Genomic DNA, 24792 nt, shown 5'->3' with positions numbered 1-24792 from the left:
TAAAATAAATAAATGTTTTACAGCACTGCTTCTCAGCTTGATCTCTGGGGCACACCCAGTCAGTTGGGTTTTAATGACATCTGGAATCAAAAGACGAATCAGGGGATACTTCTACGACAAGAAATCACAACAGATCGAATTAGAGGCTGAACAAGGACGAATCCAACAGCCAAGATATTGTCCAACAGTCTTTTATTGTTGCAAATAAAGAAGGGATCCGACATGGTCCATGTTTCGGAGCGTACAAGCACCTACATCAGGGGTCAAATAATAAACTCTATAAATAAAAAGATGAATAAAACATCTAAAACACAGTATAAAAGATGCACAATATGCTTAAAAACATCTAAACAAATGAATAGTAACCAAATACCGACAAATAAATACTAAAAAAATAAAACTATTATAAATATATATAATAAGAAACAATCTGTTAAATACCTTGGCATAATATACTTTAACAAAATACATCAAAGATAACTTAAAAATATCAAAGATAAATTATATAATACAATGCTGATGTTGTAAAAGAATAAAACAAGTATAGATCATACATATATAGTGTGTTCTAACGAATACACAAAGCAGAGGATAAAGGTTGAGAAAGCTTATGCAAAGACAAATCAAAATTACATTAATTCTGGTGACCAAAGGGCTGGTGCAGAAGGGCATAATACAGCTACTGCCCACCCCTGACCCAGCCCCACTGGCACAGAAATCTTTCCTAAAAACTTTAAACAATTTTCCAATCTGTGTGTCTGTAATTTAACTTCAGTCCTCTGTCTCTACTTGTTCTTGGGTTTTCTCTCTGCCCTCACATTCCTTATTTTAAGAATTCTCTTCCTGTCTTTCTCTCATGTCATCATAATTTCTCTTTCCTCCAAGTGCATTTGTCTCTCCATAGTCTCTCATCTCATTTTCTTCTAGTCTTACTTCCTCCTGCCACTTCAGCCTTTTCTCACCTTCATGTCTCTTCTCTCCACCATGATCCCCCTTTTCCCAGCCCCACACAGCTACTTGACATCTTCCTTCTGCACCTTGAGTCCCCCTCTTACTGCTCTTCTTCCTCTCTCCCAGATCATGTCTCCTTCTACCAGCAACATTCTCCAAACAGCCCATGTCCCCTCTGTTCCTCTCACCCTCCTAGCCTTTTACTACTATCCCACAGATCCACTATCAGTCCCTGCCCCCATCACCCATCCTTTCCATATGCCTGGAATAGACTTCCTGAGCCGGTACGTCAAGCTCCATCTCTGGCCGTCTTCAAATCTAAGCTAAAAGCTCACCTTTTTGATGCAGCTTTTATCTCCTAACCCTTATTCACTTGTTCAGAACCCTTATTTTATCGTCCTCACTTGAATATTCTCTTATCTTTTGTTTGTCCTGTTTGTCTGTCCTAATTAGATTGTAAACTCTGTCGAGCAGAGACTGTCTCTTCATGTTCAAGTGTACAGCGCTGCGTACGTCTAGTAGCACTTTAGAAATTTTAAGTAGTAGTAGTAGTACAGCTCCTTCCTGCCTCTTTTAGCATTTCAGAGAAGCATTCTCTCACCCAGCCAGTAAACCCTTTAACCCCTTCATTCCTTCCTAGTCCTCTTTATTCCTCTCCCAGTACTTCCATCTTTTTTTTTTTAACCTTAACTGCTATAGGTATTACTTTGTAAAATTGGCATTAAAGTTATCTGAATCTGTTTCTTCCTTCTCATAAATGTTGCCATACTGGGACAGACCGAAGGTCCATCAAGCCCAGTATCTTGTTTACAACAGTGGCCAATCCAGGTTACAAGTACCTGGCAGGATCCCAAAACAGTACATTTTATGCTGCTTATCCTAAAAATAAGCTGTGGATTTTCCCTAAGTCCATCTTAATAATGGCTTATGGACTTTTCTTTTAGGAAGCTATCCAAACCTTTTTAAAATCCCACTAAGCTAACTGTTTTTACCACATTCTCTGGCAATGAATTCTAGATTTTAATTACACATTGAGTGAAGAAATAATTTCTCCAATTTGTTTTAAAATTACTACTTTGTAGCTTCATGGCCCCTAGTCCTAGTATTTTTGGGAACAGTACACAAGTGATTCACGTCTACTCGTTCCACTCCACTCCTTATTTTATAGACCTCTATCATATCTCCCCTCAGCAATCTTTTCTCCAAGCTAAAGACCCTAGCGCTTTAGCCTTTCCTCACAGGGACGTCATCTCATCCAGTCGCCCTTCTCTGTACCTTTTCTAATTCTATATCTTTTTTGAGATGCGGTCACTAGAATTGCACACAGCATTCGAGGTGCAGTCACACCATGGAGCGATACAAAGGCATTACAACGTTCTCATTTTTCTTTTCCATTCCTAATAATACCTAACATTTTATTTGCTTTCTTAGCCACCGCTGCACATGAGCAAAGGGTGTCAACATATCATCAACAATGACACCTAGATCCCTTTCCTGGTCAGTGACTCCTAATGTGGAACTTTGCATCATGTAACTATTGTTCAGATTCCTCTTTCTCTCCTTCTCCAATCTCAGCACTCACTTGTGGAATGGGCTGCCTCAATTGGTCAAACTTACTCCTGATCACCCGACCTTCAAGAAGCGCCTCAAGACCTTCCTTTTTGGTACAGCATATGCTTCAAACCCGCCTGGCATCTCTTCCTTCTGAATTCCAACTGTCGTAGCGACATATTGTTCACCACTACTCTTTCCCCTTTTCCCTCCTTAGCAATTTCCCTTTCTCTCTTACGACATTGATTATTTGTTTGCTGAATTGTTGTATGTTTTTATAGACTGTTGTACGCCACATTGCACCTGCCCATGGGTGGGAATATTGTGGGATATAAATGCTATAAATAAATGTCACTTTATACTTGCTCACATTAAAGGTCATCTGCCATCTCTCTATCACCTGCATTCTTCCTCATTGGCAGCTGCTAGGCTACAACTCCCTCCTCCCCCCTATAGTCTATTGGTCAGACACAGCCAACAGGCTGCAGGGAGAAGCGGGAGCAGTAACTAGGATACAGAAGCACTTCCTTCCTCTGATTTTCTGTAGCTCTGCAGTATGGAGCTTTCTGCCCCAGACCTACAGATTTACAGGGACAAATATTAGAGGTGTTCAAGCACCCACAGAGCTGGTGCCTATGATGTAAAGGCACATAAGCACATGTTGTACCTATTTTATACAGGCAATGTAATCTCCTATTATATTGGGGATTACTAAACTGATGAGAGACCCTCCTTCAGAGTCACTGGGGGGAAGGACTAAACTAAGAGAGTGAGAAACCCAGCCCCAAGGGGGAGTGTTTATGGGAAAGTGCTGAGAGAAATGTTTCTGGTTACTGATTGACAGTAGGGATGGTGTTTGGAGTCAATAAAAGTTGGGCCAAGCACATGGTTTTTGCCTGCCTCTACCCCTGCCAGAACCTATGTAGAGAGGGGGTGTCCTGGATAGACCCAATAACCTAAAGCATAACTAAATGGAGGTTTCTGCCACTAAAAGCATTAACCGTGTGGACTGTGAGGAGTACTCCGGGTACATAGAAGGGTTAACCTGGCCCAGGAGCAGAACAGGAATAAGACTGTCCTGTACCAGAGGTAGCTGCTCAGAGAAGTGCTCCTTTGCAGAGAAAGGACAGACAGGGAGGTCTGGTCCTAAGTAGAGACAGCTCACTGAAAAAGTGCTGCAGGCACAGCCTTGGATTATTCTGCCCAAAAGGATGGGTAATGGCCTGGAGGAGCTGTAAACATGTACTTACCTTAGGATTTACAAATGGACTATTAAACTACATCAAAGTCTCAAACTGGAACAACCTTCTTTTGAACAAGTTATCTGTTTGGATATAAATTTACTCAGGGGTGGCCCAAGACAATCTGCTGCTTAAGGCGAGGAATGAGCGGCCACAGCTTCTCCCTGAGGCAAAGAATGAACCGCCACTGGCCCCACAACTGCCCCCCCCCCCCCCGGGAGGAATGAGCCGCCAACACCCATCCCCCACTACTGTCTGACATCTCCCTCCTTCCACCAATTTATCTTTTCTTTCACGTTATTCCAAAGGCGGCAGTAGCGATTCCCAGAGCCTGCCCTGCCACCGGTCCTGGCCCCTTCTCTCTACTGTGGCTCGCCTCTCTGACTTATCTTCCTGTTCCCTAGGAGGTGGGCCGTAGTAGACAGAAAGGGCTGGGTCTGGCGGCAGGGCAGCCTTTAGGAATCGCTGCTGCCACCTTTGAAAAAACGAGAAAGAAAAGATAAATTGATGGAAAGGGGTTAGGGAAGTAAGAAATGCCGCCTGAGGCCCCTGCCTCGGGTGGCCTAATGGTAGGGCTGCCCCTGAATTAACCTGTTCGATACTGAAAGAACTGTTTGTCTCCAGAGTATATGAAGTTTGGATAAACTGCCTGTTGCAGAGTTCAAGTAAAGGTCATGTTTGGTTTATAAAACCCGGACTGGAGTATTTCTCTGAGTGAGAATGAAGTTTATTTACTCCTGGACTAACAAAGAAAAGTAAGCAATAAAAGTGTGGTTTAAAACCCTACAGCCTACCGGAGTGAGTCTGGCCCCGGCCTGCACCCAGCTCAAGTAGAAAGTAAAACTTTTGTAGTGACCTTGGTTTACGGTGCTCACCCAAAGAGCTTGCTGGTGCCCAGAACATTGGTAGTGAGACAAGGGTTACAGTAATATAAGCAACCATGTGCCTTTATACAATGGCCTCCTCCCCCCCCCCCCCTTTAAAAAGTAGACACCGGCAAGCACAACTGATCCATTTAACTTGCAATCTGGCTCAGCTCTACCCAACCTTCACCCCTAGAAATGACTACATCTGCTCCACTTACAATAGGTCATGAAATTTGATACACCACTTTTCTGTGGGTACAACGAAAGCAGTTTATATATATTACTAGCCGTTAAGCTGGTAAAAACGGGCGAGATTTCCAGCTACCCTCCTCGCCACCGCCGCTCCCTCCCCCCTCTGTGCCGGGCCCCCTGCACTGACCTGACAGCGCCTCTCACCTCTGTGTGAAAGCGCTGCAGGCAGCAGCAGATCGCTGCGGAGGAGGAGGGCGGGAGCGGCGGCGGGGATGGGGGGCGTTTCCAGGCAGCAGCGTCCGACAGTGACTCCGACTCCCTCTCTGTTCCGCCCTCTGACGTCATCACGTCTTGACGCGAGGGCGGGACAGAGAGGGAAGTCTCTACTGCGCATTTGCAGGTGAGTCGGTCACTTGCCGTTTATATGTTTGATATGCAGATACTTTCTCTGTCCTTAGTGGGCTCAATCTGGGGGGGGGGGGGGGGGGGGGGTTGTACCTGGGGCAATGGAGGGTTAAGTGACTTGTCCAGGGTCACAGGGAGCAGCAGCCCACTGTACTGTTAGGTGGCTACTCCACTCCAAATATGTACAATGCCATCAGTAGGATATATTGTTACAAGCATCTAAACAGAAGAATTTTATAATTGCTTATTTGACAGTGACATCTAATGGCTAGATATATTATCACAAGTGTTTCATTTTAAACTATTACATTATGTTACAAGACACACACCTCCTGAGCTCAGTGTGGCTCACAATCTAAGAAGACTGGGCATTCCCAGGAATTTTACACAGAAGAGAATCACAACAGGCAGGAATCATATTTCAAAAATGCACATAAAAATCCCTTAAGAATAAAATCCTAAAATAGATCAACTGAGATCAATAAGCCAGATATTTTCTAAATAAAAAAGCCTTCAGTGATTTCCAAAATTTACCATAATCTACCTGATCTCTAACTGCATGTGGAAGTCTGTTCCAGTGATTTGCAGCCTGATACACAAACATATTTACAAAAAACGTCTTATATATCATCTTCTTTGGGTTAGGATAATGAAACTATGGACAATCTAATCAACTTTCACAAGTCTTTGAAGACACATCTCTTCAATAGAGCCTACAAAAAGAATCCTTAAAGACACAAATCACCACACAACCCACCCAAACAGCTAAATACCCCTCCTACACCACCCTAGTTAACACCCCTTCTCTATCTTCAAATAGCTTCGTCCTATCACCGAATGTATCTAAGATCCTCTCTTGATAATGTCATAACAACACTCTGTTGGCCACATAGAGCCTGCAAATGGGTGGGAAATGTAGGGTACATATGTATTAAATAAACCACATCAACCCAACCAATCATCAAAACACACCTCCTAAACTATCCTATCTAACACCATCTTCCATTAATTCCTCATCCATCTTCTGCTTTCTGATTGTATCCAAGATCCTGTCATGACTTTGTCATAACAACACTCTGTAAGCCACACTGAGCCTGCAAATAGGTGGGATAATGTGGGGTACAAATGCAATAAATCTAATATAATAAAACGCACCGTGAACGTTCTAATGAGGACAACGTTCTGAAGCCATCTGACGTCACTCCCTGGCTGTAGGGTTCGTGGCGTGAAGCCACCCAGCCGTCTCTGACCCGCCCTCGCGTCTAAACAAACAAATCCGGAAGCGAAGCGTCAGGGAAGGAGGCGGAACACAGCGAAGGGAAAGCTAGACGTCGGGAGCGCCGCCTCCTTCCCTGACGCTTCGCTGCCGGAAACGCGACGGAGGTAAAGTTAAAAAGAATTAAAAAAACAAAAAAGGGATACATAGATGCGAAGGGGGGGGGGGAGAGAAGAGGGCGGGCCAGGCTGGGACATGGGAGAGAGAGGAGCATGGATGCGAGGGGGGGGGCCATGGAAGGGAGAGAGGGGACTTGCTGGAAAAGGATGAATGGAGGCAGCAGGGGACAGAGGAGCATGGATTGGGAGGGCAGGGCTCAGGGAAAGAGGGAAATTGCTGAAAAGGGATGAATGGAGGGGGCAAGGGACAGAGGAGCATGGATGGGCATGGATTGGGAGGGCAGGACTCAGGGAGAGAGGGAAATTGCTGGATAGGGATGAATAGAGGGGACAGATGGGCATGGATGGATATGGATTGCAGGGCAGACCTCAGGCAGAGAGGGCAATTGCTGGATAGGGATGAATGGAGGGGCCAGGTGACAGAGGGGCATGGATTGGAAGGGCAGGACTCAGGGAGAGGGGAATTGCTGGATAGGGATGAATGGAGGGGACAGATGGGCATGGATGGATATGGATTGCAGGGCAGGCCTCAGGCAGAGAGGGGAAATGCTGGATAGGGATGAATGGAGGGGGCAGTGCCCATGGAGAGAGGGGAATTGCTGGAAATGGATGAATGGAGGGGGCAGGGGACAGAGGAGCATGGATGGGCATGGATTGGGAGGGCAGGACTCAGGGAGAGAGGGAAATTGCTGGATAGGGATGAATAGAGGGGACAGATGGGCATGGATGGATATGGATTGCAGGGCAGGCCTAAGGGAGAGAGGGCAATTGCTGGATAGTGATGAATGGAGGGGCCAGGTGACAGAGGAGCATGGATGGGCATGGATTGGAAGGGCAGGACTCAGGGAGAGGGGAATTGCTGGATAGGGATGAATGGAGGGGACAGATGGGCATGGATGGATATGGATTGCAGGGCAGGCCTCAGGCAGAGAGGGGAAATGCAGGATAGGGATGAAAGGAGGGGGCAGGTGACAGAGAAACATGGATGGCCATGGATTGGGAGGGCAGGGCTCAGGGAGAGACTCACTCTCTCTCTCACACACTCACACTTTCACTCTGACTCTCAAACAGTCACTCTCACATACACTCTCCCAAACATACACACTCCGAGGAAAACCTTGCTAGCGCCCGTTTCATTTGTGTCAGAAACGGGCCTTTTTTACTAGTAAATAAATAAAGCATTAAAAACTCCCTCGATTCAGGACTAGAATTTCTTGCCGAAAGACAGGTAAGTGGAATCATATAATTGGGAGCAAACCCATGCAAAATAAAAAAAAAAAAAAAATCACAATTTAAATACAATATGCGCATGTATTCCCAAACAATGAACATTTAGATACCACTTCTTTCAAGCCATTCAATCCCTCTTCCATAGGAAGCAGATTAGAGTGTGCCATTGGGGCCACAGCCCTAAACAATATTGTGCCCAACACAGGTTCAGCAAACAGAGATGTTGGGGGTGGGGCTGAATGGTTTTGTTTTATTTATTTATTTTTTGCCTCCCAACCAAAAAAAAAGGTGTTCTGCTGCCCTTGCCTTATATGTGCTCCAAAGTTTGCAAACATATATCAAACAGGAAAGGAGGCAAAATGAAGCTCTGTGGAACACACAGCAAGGGCAGAAGGAAAAGAGATCCTGCCCTTACACAAAATTCTCCAAGAACCAGCTAACAAGTAGGATTCAAAACAGTTCTAACATATGACCCTTGGTACGGAGGACCAGATAGCAAAATCTTATTTATTGAGATTTATGAACCGCCTATAGTAGGTACAGTTTAACATAAAACTTATAATTGTGTTAACAGCATAATAGTAAAATAACCAATATATAAACATAAATACAATATATGAGGTAAACTTAAAGCAATACATTGAAACCTAATACTAGAACTACCATGAAACAGTATAAAAAATGTACACATTTAACAATAATGGAATTCAAATACCAGAGACATAATATAATGTTAGCATAATACTATTGATACACCTAATAAGCATGCATTAGATGATTCAATTAGATATGATGTTAAAGATTTTCTGCAATATGACTTATCATATAGGTGAGGGACCAAGAGCACAGCTATATGATGGGAACAAGATATATGGTACAGAGGGCCAGATGCACTAAACTTAACGAGCAATTAACGAGCCATTAACGAGCAATTAGTGAACCCCGGCATGCACTAAAGGCCATTTTCCGACGACGATAGCAGCTAACGAAAACGGAATGCAGATGAGCAAATTGTGTAGAAACCCCATTGTAATGAGATGCACTAACCTTTTCCGATTGCCTTAACGCTGGAAAATCTAACGAGAGGTCTGTGCCCGTCGTTGGGGCTGCGCGGGATTGAAATGTTACAAAAAAAAAAAATCGGGGAAAAAAGTGCTCGACCTGGAAGTCTCACAGCGCGTTTAGCTCAGCCCCCCCCCCCCCACCCCGAGGTTACAAAATCAACTGATGAGCACTATATTTAAATAAAAAGACGAGCTGTGCCTATGGACGTCCTTTATCGACGTCCTTTGCCCCCCCCCCCCCCCCCCGCGAGATCGCCGCCCATCCTCCCTCGCCCCTGCATTGAAATGACAGCTTCCCGCAGCCCCGGCCTCCCCGCCATCCAAGGCACCACCCCCGCCCGCTCCCCTTGAGGTCGTTGCCGCCGCTCCCCCCCTCCACCTGCCCCCCTCAGTCTGCCACCGGGCCGGGTCCTCACAGTGCCTCTCACCTCCGTGTGAAGGCGCTGCAGCACGCAACAGCTGATCGCCTCCCTTTGGACTTCCCTCCTTTCCTTCCTGGCCCGCCCTCATCTGACGTACGACCAGCTTGAGATCATACCATCTATGGATGCATAAGCATGATGTCTTGGCTCACAGATTTGTCCTTTACTATAATACACTATCAAAGCTAATAAGACTATCAATGTGCACAGCATTATTTTTATCCAGGTAATATGCACTGTAGTTCAATACTTCAGAATCCCTCAAGCAATCATTCCACTGGAAAATTTGGCCATCAGTTTTGGAGTTTGACTTGCATATATATGCTTTTCCAAGCAGAAGATAAAAAGGTAGATCTCACTCATAAAAAGGAAAGAAAGGCAATTACATCTAATTATTATTCTCTGGTAACAGTAAAAGTGTCATGATGTGCACTGCAGCAGTGTGGGACGGGGAGGGGCACAGAGGAAAAGTGGCATGTAATGTAGGAGTTGCCGACCCCTGCTCTCAGTCATCAAATTCAATCTTCCGGCCTCTCCTCTTTCTTGGCCAGCCTCCTCATTTCTCATCAAGGACTCTTCAATCACTACAACAAAGTCTACTAATCAGTGTTCCCTCTAAGCTGTGCAGGGGTCCTTGAACTACATTCCTGCCTGTGGGAAATGTTGCTTCAATATCATGTTTTCAATTACTAGGGCCAGATAGTTTATCTGGAATCCTGCAGAACTTGCCTGCGCCTCGCTATTGAAATAGCACCGCCACTGGTTGGAATGTAGATAATCCTGCACAGCTTAAAGGGAACATTGCTCCTAACTGTGCCCTCTTTCTGTTAGCTTTACCAGGACACTATCAGAACTTCATGTTTCAGCATAAGCCACCCTTTCAACAGTCTCCCCTTTTACCTTGGGCTTGAAACAACTTTTCATAGTAACATAGTAGATGACGGCAGAAAAAGACCTGCACGGTCCATCCAGTCTGCCCAACAAGATAAACTCGCATGTGCTACTTTTTGTGTATACCTTAGCTTGATTTGTACCTGTCCTTTTCAGGGCACAGACCGTATAAGTCTGCCCAGCACTATCCCCGCCTCCCACCACCGGCTCTGGCACAGACCGTATAAGTCTGCCCAGCACTATCCCCGCCTCCCACCACCGGCTCTGGCACAGACCGTATAAGTCTGCCCAGCACTATCCCCGCCTCCCACCACCGGTTCTGGCACAGACCGTATAAGTCTGCCCAGCACTATCCCCGCCTCCCACCACCGGTTCTGGCACAGACCGTATAAGTCTGCCCAGCACTATCCCCGCCTCCCACCACCGGTTCTGGCACAGACCGTATAAGTCTGCCCAGCACTATCCCCGCCTCCAAACCACCAGTCCCGCCTCCTACCACCGGCTCTGGCACAGACCGTATAAGTCTGCCCAGCACTATCCCCGCCTCCAAACCACCAGTCCCGCCTCCCACCACCGGCTCTGGCACAGACCGTATAAGTCTGCCCAGCACTATCCCCGCCTCCCACCACCGGTTCTGGCACAGACCGTATAAGTCTGCCCAGCACTATCCCCGCCTCCCAACCACCAGTCCCGCCTCCCACCACCGGCTCTGGCACAGACCGTATAAGTCTGCCCAGCACTATCCCCGCCTCCAAACCACCAGTCCCGCCTCCCACCACCGGCTCTGGCACAGACCGTATAAGTCTGCCCAGCACCATCTCCGTCTCCCGCCACCGGCTTTGCCACCCAATCTCGTCTAAGCTCCTTAGGATCCATTCCTTCTGAGCAGGATTCCTTAAATTTCAGCTAAAAGCATACTTACTCTCCTTCGCCTTCTGCCCACTACCCAAGACTAACTCTATTAGGTGGTCTCACCTCTTACTTATGGCCGTTCTGGCTGGAGACTTTTGAAGAACGAGAATAAAAATGTTTCCTCTGTTTCTCCCATGTTCTTAATTGTAACTTTCCCGTCTCCTTTTTCCATTTGTGCATGTCTCTTGCGGTTATTGACATTGAAAATCCTATTATATAGCATTTTGTGCCCCTCCTTCATTTTATTTGACTTTGTAAACCACTTAAGACTTTTGGTATATTTGCAGTATATCAAATAAACTGAACTTGCATATGGAATGAAAGGCGTCTCCTAAACCTTTCCAAGAAAGCTTTATTAGCACGCACAGGGAATTCATATGCTCTGCCAGACTTCAGCAGTTGATTTTGCAACTTAGCTTTTAACGTTCAAATAACTAAAAAAGAAAAAGAAAAAGAAAAACCTCCTATAGAGGGAGAGAAGTGGGATATTATGTTACACTAGTAAAAAAGCCCCGTTTCTGATGCAAATGAAACGGGGGCTAGCAAGGTTTTCTTCTGTGTGCATGTGGGAGTGTGTGTGTCCCTGCCCTCTGCCCTCTCTCCCCTCCCCCCTCTGAGTCCTTCACTGTTACAGAGAGAGGGATTTGATTTCGTGCTCTGCTGTTTTCCTTCGCTGACTGTTTGTGTTACAGAGAGGGCGGGGCAGACACTCATGGGGAAACCGGATCTCTCTCCCCCTTCACACTTCCGTCTGGAGGCTTCATAGAACGTTGGTGTTGCCTTTTATATAGAGAGATTTGTACCCCCACATTTTCCCACCTATTTGCAGGCTCAATGTGGCTTACATGGTACCGTATATAGGCTGTTGCCAGTTCGGTTGGTTAACAAATACAAAGTTATGTTCTGAACAGATGAGGTAGGTTTGGATCACGTATCATGGGGTCAAAAGAAGTGAAGATTATAAATTGTCTTCAACCCACTCCATCCCCTGAACCATTTAGTACTGTTTCATTTTCTATGTAAAGCCAGATTGAATAAACTGGTTTAATTACACATCCTGTTATTGTTAAAAAGCAGAATGTAGGACACATTCTTTAGATAACTGGATCATTTTGTACTCTTACCACTGAAGCAGGGTAACAAAAGATATGGGTCCCTAAGAAGACTATAACCTGATTTTGGAGGAGAAAATTTAGCCACACGGTGCGATACAGGACTGGTTTTTGATAAGGATTTTGCGTGACGCATTTGCACCTCCGTCCTGGGATCCGCGCACCAGACCAGTTTATCATCACCAATAGCAGCCCCCAGTACTGGGGAACAGCACAGAGGATCAGTGACGGAAGCGACTCTACCTACTCCTGAAGTAGGATGACCTAACCGCCTTGAAAGAAAGCAGGTCTGCCGAAAACATTGCATGCATGCACCTCCCATCCCATCATGCCACGTTACACGTCACCTCTCTCCCTATTGTGGATCATTGCAAAGCTATCATCCAAGAACAAATATTATAGGTAAGAACGTTCTTTTTCTCTGATGAAAAGTAGCTAGAATGGGCTAAAAGCGTTATTGTCAAATAAAAAAAGGACAAGATAGATAACTTCAAACATGATTGTGTTCTGTCTGTTATCAAAGCACAAAAAAAGAAAAAAGAAAACCTTTGTGAACATCTCTTTTCAGTCTTTGTTCATAGTCTCAAAGGAAAAGGAATACAGATGGAATACTTGGAGAACCAGACAAGGAAAAGCTATTTGAGATTTTTGAATTTCCCTAGGTCACCCCTAAGCTCACCATTGGATATGGTGCTGAAATATTTTATGCACATATTGAAGACCTTAGAAGCAGTTTTACCACCACTTGATAAAGCTTAATGTTTGTTTAAGGGAGAACCGATGCCTTGGGCAATCATAGGAATAATCTTGCTGGAATAGAGTTTACAACTAGAGCTAGTTTTGCTTTCACTTAAACGCCAGAGATAGGTGTGTAACTTAGCACTGTATAAGCTATGTGTATAAGTATTAAGTCCCACTCATGCTCCGCCAAGATCTTGCCCATGTATACAGCCACCTATCCAATATAGCTATGTAAGATATGACTATTTACAGAATAGTACTTTGGCAGATATGTCATTTTTTTTTGTTACATTTGTACCCCGCGCTTTCCCACTCATGGCAGGCTCAATGCGGCTTACATGGGGCAATGGAGGGTTAAGTGACTTGCCCAGAGTCACAAGGAGCTGCCTGTGCCTGAAGTGGGAATTGAACTCAGTTCCTCAGTTCCCCAGCACCAAAGTCCACCACCCTAACCACTAGGCCACTCCTCCACTGTTGCTACTATTTGAGATTCTACATGGAATGTTGCTATTCCACTAGAAGTCGGCCCTTGCAGATCACCAATGTGGCCGCGCAGGCTTCTGCCTCTGAGTCTGACGTCCTGCACATACGTGCAGGACATCAGACTCACAGAAACAGAAGCCTGCGCAGCCTTCTACATGGAATGTTGCTAGTGGAATAGCAACATTCCATGTAGAATCTCCAATAGTAGCAACATTCCATGTAGAATTTCAAAGAGTAGCAACATTCCATGTAGAATCTCCAATAGTAGCAACATTCCATGTAGAATCTCCAATAGTATCTATTTTATTTTTGTTACATTTGTACCCCGCGCTTTCCCACTCATGGCAGGCTCAATGCGGCTTACATGGGGCAATGGAGGGTTAAGTGACTTGCCCAGAGTCACAAGGAGCTGCCTGTGCCTGAAGTGGGAATCGAACTCAGTTCCTCAGTTCCCCAGGACCAGAGTCCACCACCCTAACCACTAGGCCACTCCTCCACTCCATTTGCATACAAACATGTGGATATGCCAGTATTGTGATCATTGTTGTGTGTATTTGAAGTGTAAATGTTAGTGTCTTGTTTGCAGAATTACACCCCTACTGGCTAGAACATATCCTTAACAGTGTGATCAGGATAACTGGACAGACTGAATGGGCCAAATTGCCTCTTTCATAACATAATATGTTATTGTGGAAAGGTAGACCACTTGAACAAATTGTGATAGCAAAAGCCACCAGCTCAGTAAACTGAACTCTTCTTCCTCTTTGATGATATCCTGAAGCTGCTGAATGGTCTGGGAGTTTAGGCTTTGGGCTTGCCTCAAGTGGAGATATACCATGGGAATGACGTGTTGAAGCCATGCGATTCATGGAACAGAATGACATTTGATGATTCTGAATTTGTTCCCTTGTGGAAACGTGACTCAGATCAAAACTTAATCTAACAAAGCTCCACTGAATTCTAATTGGTGTGATGGATAGAAATACGATTTGGGGAAACTACCACAAGCCCTAGTAACTGCTGCATCCTGAGAGTGGTCTGCAATGATCCTTTTGCTCGTCCCTGAGATATGCTCTTGATCAGTTAGCCATCCAGAAAACAAGCATTCATAGTCTGTACAGATACAGTGCAACAGCAGCTAAATACTTGGGAGCTCAATACTCAAAAGCACTTATGCTGTCTGCAGCAGGGCTGATGGCATAAGTGCTTTAAAAAAAAAATCCATGGCACTTGAATGTATAATCATGGATGCAAAAATTGCTATATGGCCAAACTTATTTGTGCAGAGAGTAGGCAGGATTTGGAGCATTCCGAGAGCGGCACCACATCCATATAACGTATTCATACAAGTGACACTATTCGGCTGCTAAATCACACATCTAGGTGGGCTGTATAAATAGCAGGTACAATTTGAATTGCCTAGCAGACAAATTTACGCCAACTGAAAACAAATTTACACGTTTGTGTACTCTGTGCCTGTCCTGGGGTATTTCTGAAAATATACACATGCTTCAACTTCCACTCCTGCTCCACTCAAACTTCACTCTCAGAAATGCTTACAATACATTCAGCCACTCAGTTTTATAAATGTCCTTTACGTGCAGAAAATGCTCTATAAATCAACGTACATGTACCTTACATTTTCCTCTTTAGTGAAAAGGGAATGAAATTCACTGTTCTCTTGAAGGAAAAACAAAGCAAACATTTGCATCTTACTCTACAAAACGTGAAAGTGATCACACTGAGATGTCTAAAAGCATAGTGTTTTGAAAGAACTCTTCCTACTCTGTCTCTATGAGGCAGATGCAGCAACCAAACGTAAAAAAATCTAAATCGTTAAAGTCCCTAACGATTTTAAAATAACGAAAAATGCACCAAAAAAAAAAGTCACACATGCTGGAATCGGTATTGAAACGTACAATGTATCAAAGAATCACAATACACATCGTTAATCGGCCCCCAAATCATGCGCAGAGCAGCCAAGCGTTATGTTAGCTGCTCTGCGCATGCCACAAACAGTCAAATCACAAGCACATGGCAAATTGAATTGACACATAAAAAAATAAAACTAAAAAAGGATCGGGAGGGGGCAAGGGCGCTCATCAGGAGCGTCCTGTACGGACGGCCTTGCCCCCCCCCCCCCGCCGCTGCTCCCCACTTTCCGCCGCTCCCCCCACCCGAAAAAGCAAAATTGTAGCAGCCCCTGCCCCCCTCCCTTCCTCACTACTCTCAGCTCCGCCTCCCGACATCCTCCGTCTGTGCCCCGCCCCCTTTGGGGGTCGTCGCCGCCATTCCCCTTCTCCATCGGGCCCCCCTCCCTCTTACCGGGCCCGTGCAGCGCCTCTCTCCTCTGTCCGAAGGCGCTGCACGGGCAAGAAGAACGCTGAATCAGCTGATGCCTGCCTTCGCGATGGCGCGTCTTTCTCCTGCTGCGCCCGCCCCTGTCTGACGTCAGTAACCTACGTAGGTTACTGACGTCAGACAGGGGCGGGCGCAGCAGGAGAAAGACGCGCCATCGCGAAGGCAGGCATCAGCTGATTCAGCGTTCTTCTTGCCCGTGCAGCGCCTTCGGACAGAGGAGAGAGGCGCTGCACGGGCCCGGTAAGAGGGAGGGGGGCCCGATGGAGAAGGGGAATGGCGGCGACGACCCCCAAAGGGGGCGGGGCACAGACGGAGGATGTCGGGAGGCGGAGCTGAGAGTAGTGAGGAAGGGAGGGGGGCAGGGGCTGCTACAATTTTGCTTTTTCGGGGTGGGGGGAGCGGCGGAAAGTGGGGAGCAGCGGCGGGGGGGGGGGGGGCAAGGCCGTCCGTACAGGACGCTCCTGATGAGCGCCCTTGCCCCCCCCCGATCCTTTTTTTAGTTTTATTTTTTTATGTGTTTTCTGAGGTCCTTTGGACCAATCACAGCGCTTTTAGCTCTGCTAATGCGCTGGGATTGGCTCAAAGTTTGTTTATTTTTTCACTTAACACTTTTTCCTGGCACAGAGCTGTCCTAACGAGAGGTCCAGACCTCTCGTTAGTTTTCCTGCCTTTTTCCTGCGTAAAGGCAATCGGAAAAGGTTAGTGCATGTCGTTTCAATGGGGTTTTCACACTAATTGCTCATCTCCATTCCGTTTTCGTTAGCTGCTACTGTCGTCGGAAAATAGGCTTAAGTGCATGGAAAGGATCGGAAATTCTTCCCCGAGGGCTCATTTAACGATGAAAAACGTTTAGTGCATCTGCCTCTATGTTAGGTTCATTGGCTTCTGGAAAAAAACAACCACCTTTCTGGATTCTTTGACCCCTTGCATACTGATTTTAACAGCATACTCTGATGTGTAAGCTGCACATTGTTGAATCCTGAAGCTGTTTGGATGTGATACTTTGTATTTGGCTTTAAGTTCAGTAAGCAATAAATGTAGCTATTTCTCCTTTGTCTTTATAGTGCCTCATAGGAAGTAGTGAGCAGGCACTGTTAGTAACTCAGGTGCAACCAGATATTTAACAAAGCCAAGGAGAAACGGAAAGGGGATGGGACTTGATATACCGCTTTTCTGTGGTTACAATCAAAGCAGTTTACATATTATATACAAGTACTTTTTTTGTACCTGGGGCAATAAAGGGTTAAGTGACTTGCCCAGAGTCACAAGGATCAAAACCCACTGCACTAACCACTAGGCTATTCCTGAGACCTGCAAATCAAAGAGAACAGACGGTCATTCTTTTCAAAATTTCTGCATGAAGCTATAGATGGGGAAGCAACTTCCTGCAGGTTGTAGACAGGTCTCTGTAGTGAGATGTAGCGAGTAAGCCTCTTCTCAATCACTATCTAGTAACCTATCAATTTCAGAGACCATGGAATCTTTGATTGATAAGGAAGGATTCAGAGGCCGAGCTGGCTTGATGGCATTGGTGTGATAATAAATATGCAAGGGATTAAAGTGGAGACCATTTTTCCACTCATGCCTAAAATGACTGACCCTGCCTACTATATGCAAGTAGTCAGCACCAGTGAGGCGTTCTTAAACAGCACAGATGGCAACAGTTCTAGCACCCAAAAAGGAAGGAAATCACTTAACACATACATGAGCACCGAAGTGTCCATCAGAAGTTTTGCTGATTTTGGTATACCAATCAAGTACTCCTGTAACTAAAATAAGCCAATTACAATCACAAAGCAACAACATCTAGGTAGACTAAATTATATAAAAAAAAAAAAGTCTTGCAGAGAAACTGCTCGAGGTCAACTCTTAGTATGAACCAATCTTGGAACAAGAAATCTCCAAAAGCAGCTGCTTTAGAACATAAGCCATACTGACCACACTCAAACTCCCAAATACATATGTGGCAAGAAGCTCCAAGGAACAAATACCTCCCCCTATTTAACTGGGGGACCTGGGTTCGATTCCCACTTCAGGCACAGGCAGCTCCTTGTGACTCTGGGCAAGTCACTTAACCCTCCATTGCCCCAGGTACAAAAAAGTACCTGTATTTACTATATAAACCCCACAGAAAGGCAGCATATCAAGTCCCAGTTCCCTTTCCCTATTTCAGATTCTACATGGAATGTTGCTACTATTGGAGATTCTAGATGGAATGTTGCTACTATTTGAGATTCTACATGGAATGTTAATGTTGCTATTCCACTAGCAACATTCCATGTAGAAGCCTGCCCTTGCAGCTGCGCAGCCTTCTGTTTCTGTGAGTCTGACGTCCTGCACGTACGTGCAGGACATCAGATTTACAGAAATAGAAGCCTGCGCGGCCACATCGCTGATCTGCAAGGGCAGGCTTCTACATGGAATGTTGCTGGTGGAGGAGTAGCCCAGTGGTTAGTGCAGTGGAATTTGATCCTGGGAAACTGAGTTCAATTCCCACTTCAGGCACGGGCAGCTCCTTGTGACTCTGGGCAAGTCACTTAACCCTCCATTGCCCCAGGTACAAATAAGTACCTGTATATGTAAGCCGCATTGAGCCTGCTATGAGTGGGAAAGCGCGGGGTATAAATGTAACAAAAAAAAAAAATTTTTTTAATAAATTTTCACCTACTTTAATTTGCATACCATGTCTTTTGAGCCGTTCTAAAGGAGGCTAACTGGGAAAAATCAAAACTTCTTTGTTCCAAGACATTATCTACAGGCCAAGGAGTCAAATTGGCCAAGGGTCACTTAAATGAGGTCTGGCTATCATGGCCATGATCAGTTACTTGGAACTCATACTAGCTTTAAGTTTGCTTATGAAAGTCAAACAGCATTTGCAGCCAGGCTCACATCATTCATAACATGTTTGCAAAGAAACCACACAAAAAGATATTGTGCCCTATTACTCATACTTAACAGCAGTCTTTATAAAAACCGCTGTGGAAACTGAATATGTATAGCATGACACAATGGCATATTTCCTCTTCCTCTTTTGGCAACTTCATCTGTGTGAAGGAATTAATGATAAGTCTAACTAGGGCGGAAAGGTCCCTGAACTGTGTGAGGGAAGGCTTAAGGTAAAGTCTAACTTGGGTAGAAATATGCAAGAGGGAGCGTATGTGGTATGTACCAGTAGCTGATGGTGAAAATAAGGTGTATATATTTGTGTCTATAGGGAGGGTACAGGCATTTATCTCTGGGAATGTGTGTGTCTAGGTGGTATGGTCGGACTACATTTTCCCCCTTCACCGGCACTTTACTTCCTTCCTCTCCTGCACTCTTCCTTTTATCTCGATTTCACTCCTCTACATTCTCCCTTGTCCTGACAGTTGAAATGTAAGGGATACTTTAGCCATTGTTTTCACTTTTTTTGGAGGTGGGTCTTGATGTCCTGTCACCTCATTGCTTCCTTTTCCACCAGGCCATTGCTTCTTCATTTGGCAGGGCCTAGATTCCCCACCACTTCTTTGGGTTTCAGGATGTGGCCTCCCTGCTACCTCTTTGTTCCAACCCCTACTGTCTCTATATGTATAGTGCAGACTGTAGTACACCATATTGGGTACATCTCTTCATAAAGGAGGTTAATAAATCCCCCCCCCCCCAAAAAAAAAAAAAAAAAACCCCAAACAAGTACGCATACAGACAGGAAAAGCCTAACGATAGGCGTCTTTGCTTCATGTGAAACACTCCTAAAAACTCAAAATCAACATGAAGCAATGAAAGAAACGTGCATTGTATAACATACCAGCCATCTAACAAGATACAGACCCAAGTCAACAACAATAAAAACAAAACAACCACACAATTAAAATCCAACACTCATCTAAACCTGAGTCTTCATTAATTAGGAACAGTTTTACCTTAACTTTCCTAAAACCTCAAAAATAATTAGACCAGAAATAGATTGAAAATAGTATTTGTCTCAGGGGAAGAACAGAGGAATCAAAAAATTCCTGTAGCTTTCCAAGAAAACAATAATTTTTTTTTAATATCCTGAACTCTATAGGAAGCTCATTCCAAGAGTTGGGGCCTTTGTCTGACAGGTCCTTCCAGGATGATTGGAAGTCCCAATTCTCTACCCGTGAAATCCCTCAAGGCTCCATTCTAGCACCTACACTTTTCAATTTGTTTCTTTCACCTTTATTTACACTTATTCAAGACTTTAGTATATGCAGCTTCTTATATACTGGTGATATCCAATTACTAGCTAGTTTTGATCCATGGCCCCTAGATATCCATGTTCTTAGTACTTATCTTGACTCCATTGCTAGATGGCTATAGAAGTACTGAATGGAGCTGAACCTTCAGAAATCTGAGGCAATCTGATCTCCCAGAAAGGGAATTATTCTCACAATAGCGTCTTCAATCTTGGCTACTACTCTGTTAAGTATACAATAAGGGTTCATCTTGACTTTTTCCCTCACCTTTGACAATCTGATATCTTTCCTTCTTTGCTCGTACTGTGGAAATTACAGGTTTTTATGCATATCCAGGACAGTAAAAACCTTTAATATCTCATTCATTTTTTCATTGTCTGTCTTCTCAATTACAACAACACTTTTTTGTAGTCTGAATCAATTTTCTATCGGGAAGTTGCAGGCAATTCAAAATAATAGCATTACCTCTTTGCTCTTTGAGCAATACTAGTTAACCAGTCTCCTTCCAGGCAATAGTTTAAAATACAGATTGAACCTTTTAATCTGGTCTGCCACATTTGACTTATCTTTTAACCCCATATTCAATGTCTTGCCCCTCAGGTCTTCATAACTGAGTTAGTTGCGGTTTCCATTCACTATTGACATCAGACTTATTTAGCTTGCTCCTCTACTTTGGAGCAAGTTACCTTCAGTTATCAAAACAGGGAAGTCAGGGCATCCCTGCAACAAAGGCAAACGTAAGTAAGGGACCCTTAAGGGGAGAGTAAAGTAAAGATGGAAAATTTAAGGCTGTAAATAAAAACACTAAATAGGCCCTTTCACAGGCCAAACATACAAGGAGCCCTGCTCTGATGCTGTTCACTGTTTCCCACACCTGGAACAGCCATAGCCAACGCAGGAACTATAAGAAAATGTAAACTCACCACAGTGAGGCCTATTGCTATCAATGTACCCACTTAGGCAAACATGGCTTTCCAGCTCAGGAGATTCTTGCTGCCTTTGTGCAGAAAGGGCCTGCCCTGAAAAGACTCCCTCCGAATAGCGGAAGACAGGGGAGAAATGGACCCTACTGCTCAGCTAGAGAAAAAAACATCCCCTCTTCGGGGCAGGGTCCATCAGAAGAGACTGAGACAGGGAACAAGACAGAAAACTCCAAAGGCTGAACTAAAAAGGAACTGTTAGCTCCCCTACCAGACTTCTGCAACATATAGGCATACAGAGCAGCAGAATGAACTTGGGGGGGGGGGGGGGGGGGGGGGGGGGGGGGGGGGGGGAGGTCAGAAATCCCCTGCCCCAAAGAAGCCCCCAGTGGCTGACGTGCATCCCGAAATAATATCGCAGAACCATCAGATTCCTTCTGGAAAACCTAGCCCTCTAGAACCCATCTGCCTGAGATGGGCATAACCCCCCCCCCCCCCCCCCCCCAATCATGAAAAGGGCTACTGAACATAAGCTCTCTTAAGAAGAAAGGTTCAAATTAAGGGTCCCAGAGCAGAGGAGATCCTGCTCAGAAGATATAGAAACAGCTTAAAGTAATTCTGTTCTTTCCTTGGATCCCCTTGCACAGTGGGGGCAGTTTGAGAAGAATTTGTGCCACTGCCCCAGCTACATGCAAACAGTTTCTGACTCAACAGTGATTTTGGTAAAGGAAACCAAAGGCTGGAGAAAATAAAGGGACATCCCTTGGACCAGCAGTCTCTAATGGAACACAAGGTCCTTTAGAAGAAGCCACCCCTCCCCCGTGCCCACATCAAGGCCGCAGGGTGAGAAAGGATCGGAGCTGATATCAGGAAAAAAAGAGAGGGCCACGCCAGCAAAAAGGCGTATATTCCCATTTTATTGCAGGAAAAGGCTACTCGGGGAAGGGGAACTTCAGCACTTCCCTCCCCAGTGTTCAAACACACCACCACACATAATCCCACTGCGCAGCATTTGCTACCGCAGTTGGAACTGCTTTCAAACGCCAGCGTCACCCATATTAAAGCACGGTACCCCCGCGCTGAAAGAGAAAGGCAGGGACTCACCAAACAGCAGGTGTCTCCGGAGGAGAAGCAGAGTCCCACAGATGCAGCACCCTGCTGCCTAACCGGCACACAGACTGAAAGCACAGCACTAAGACAGGGAAACCCTGTACTGTCCAGTCCTGTCAGAAATCTTCTGTTTTGTTTTTTTAACACCAAATGAAGGCAAAGGAGCTCTCTTGTTTGTTTGTTTGTTTGTTACTGGTGAGGAAGGCTAGAACTCTAAAGACCAGGAGACAAGGGGGGAAAGGGTGAAGCAGGGACCCAGAAGACTGAGTATGTCCCCAAAGTCAGCACCACCAGCCAGACACCCATAAACTCAACTGGCCCACAAGACCCAGGTTTATCCCCAACAGACAAATCCAGGAGCTGTTGAAGCGCCATCCACCACCTGCTGGAGATAGAGATGTACTGCAGTTAAGGAGGAGCTGGCCGTCTGGTATCACTGCCTTCAGCTTTGTAATCTCTATCTCCACCTGCTGGTAGATGGACACAACCCACCAGTTCTTGGATTCATCTGCTGCATACGCTAAGGAAAAAAACAGTTCTGTGATTTTATTCGTGATACATATTGATTTTACAGTGAATGCTGATTCCCTTTATAAATACACCCAAACCAAAAATCATATTTACAGTGAATTAAAATGCAAAAAAATCCATTTTATACAAGAATTTACAGTTGTCTTACCATCGTCCATGCATCAGGTATTTATGAATGATGCTTTCTCGTAGTATCTCTTTGTGGAATAGCTGATAGGAAAGGAAAACCAAAAGTGTTGTCACAGCTTCTAGTAGAATACTATAAGTGATATCCCTGCAGATTTAAAAGTAAAAAAGATGTTGTAACACTGGTGTTTACCCTCACAACATTTCACACGAACAGAAAAATTGACATCATCATTACACAAAAACCCTCTCAAATGTTCCAAAGTATAAACACCACAAAAACCAATAAGACTTCAATTTCCTTTCACTGTTCATGTCGAACTATTTAGGGGATCCACAACTGAATATATTACAACTGGCTTTTAAGAACATTAGAGTTGTCTTCATGAGATAAGTTTTCTACTTATACTGTAAGAAAAAACACAAGTGAGCAAGTTTTCATTAACTTATATACTGTAAATAATATCCTTAAACGATGCAAACATATCTTACGTATCTTTTTCATATTTCCTCTTTCCAAAAATGCCGAAGAAAATACAGTAGTCTTAACCAAAACAAACACATAGAGCAAAGTCAGCAGGGTAAAACTCCCTTTTCTAAATTTATTTTTAGTTTGGAGATATTCAGATATTTTTACACAACTTTCTACAGACCACCATCATTGTGGGGGTAAAGTTATGAAGAGTCGCCAAACAAGTGTATTTTAGTCATTAATGCACAAGTGGCAACATGTATGAGTAAACGGCCTCTTATAAAATACTGATTAGTGTAGAAGTACAAGAGGCATTTGCATAGCACTTACTTTCAAGGAGTTTGGGCACAGCACGGGCAAAGTCCATACCTAATCACTTACACATGACAATTCCCCAATTTACGCTTATACTTGTAAAAGGTCTGTGCTAAAATTAACAACTGCCCTCGCAATAATTAGCCATGATTTTAATTTTATAACCAGGTGCCTGGTTTACGGGCAAAAATGCACCTATTTTAAGCCTTAAATAAGGCAGGTACCTACTTTTCTTCATAAAATACTAGCCTTCATATAAGATATTATCACTTACACCAGCCCAACATTTGGTGAAAAATGACCGCACCTTGATGTAGTAACCCATGTAAATTATAGCATTAATCCATGTGTGTATTCGCTCACACAGCCTATCTGCAAGAACACAGTGAAAGCGCATGCAATGCAAATGCTGTGCCTACTTTTACACTGGTCAGTATTTATTAAGGTTCCCAACTGGATCTAGGATTGACCCAGACCAAGGTATACCTCACTGCATGCAAGAACTTGTAGTTTTGCTCTTCTTAAGGAATGCAATGGGGAAATCAGAACTACAAGTCCCTGCATGCAAGTACTCAGGCCTAAGCGAGCCTAAAGAGCCACAAAAAAAAAAAAAAATTATATATATATATATATATATGAAGGGCTGAAAATAACTAGGATTTGACAGGGAAAGGTTGAGAAACTATACCATTGAGGTAAAATAAGTAAAAGGAGATAAAAATCCACATGGGATGGCACTTGAAAAGTCAAAGAAAAAAAACACGCTGAGGGGAGGTCACAAAAACACGCCCTCCTATCCCTGTAGAAAAGAAGAGACAGATGGACCCGTTGGGCAGGAAGGCACCTATGCATGCGCAATGGGACACTGCTACTGGGCTCCATCGGATGATGTCACCCACATGTGAGAATACAACAGGCCTACTTGTCCTCGAAGAAATGTAAGAATACTATTAATCACCTCCAGGTTTCCTGCAACCATTGCTCAAAAAAAACGATTTTTAAGGCCCCCCCCCCCCCCACCTTCCCCCAAAGCCTACATAGCTAATTTAAAATCCGAGCACTTCATAGAAAAAATTCCATATTATTGGTGCATTATTCCACAATTTATGTTTATATATGCTTTCAAACCTAAATTCCTTCAGAGAAGGAAGTGCAAGACAATTTGTACTCTGAAATCTCAATGGCCTTAATGGATAATATTGATGCATAACTTTGCTGAGAACTGGCCTAATGCCATGCAAAGTCTTGTAGAATAAAGTAAGTTTGAACTAAATTCTGAATTTAACAGAAAGACAATGCAGGCCT

The 24792-nt window shown here is 44.5% G+C and overlaps 1 protein-coding gene across 1 annotated transcript in view; it reads right to left on the bottom strand.

Moving 5' to 3' along the window:
• The window catches only part of DYM (dymeclin), a 693305-nt gene that overhangs the window by 561735 nt on the left and 106778 nt on the right, over positions 1-24792 (bottom strand). The window contains exon 7 of the mRNA XM_030192928.1: positions 22723-22848. Within this exon, the coding sequence (XP_030048788.1) occupies positions 22723-22848 (126 nt within the window). The remainder of the gene's footprint in view (positions 1-22722; positions 22849-24792) is intronic.

This window comes from Microcaecilia unicolor, chromosome 2 (assembly GCF_901765095.1).
Source record: "Microcaecilia unicolor chromosome 2, aMicUni1.1, whole genome shotgun sequence".
Classification (NCBI taxonomy): domain Eukaryota; kingdom Metazoa; phylum Chordata; class Amphibia; order Gymnophiona; family Siphonopidae; genus Microcaecilia; species Microcaecilia unicolor.
Note: the sequence above shows the minus strand (reverse complement) of the source record. Positions and strands in the feature narration are given on the sequence as shown.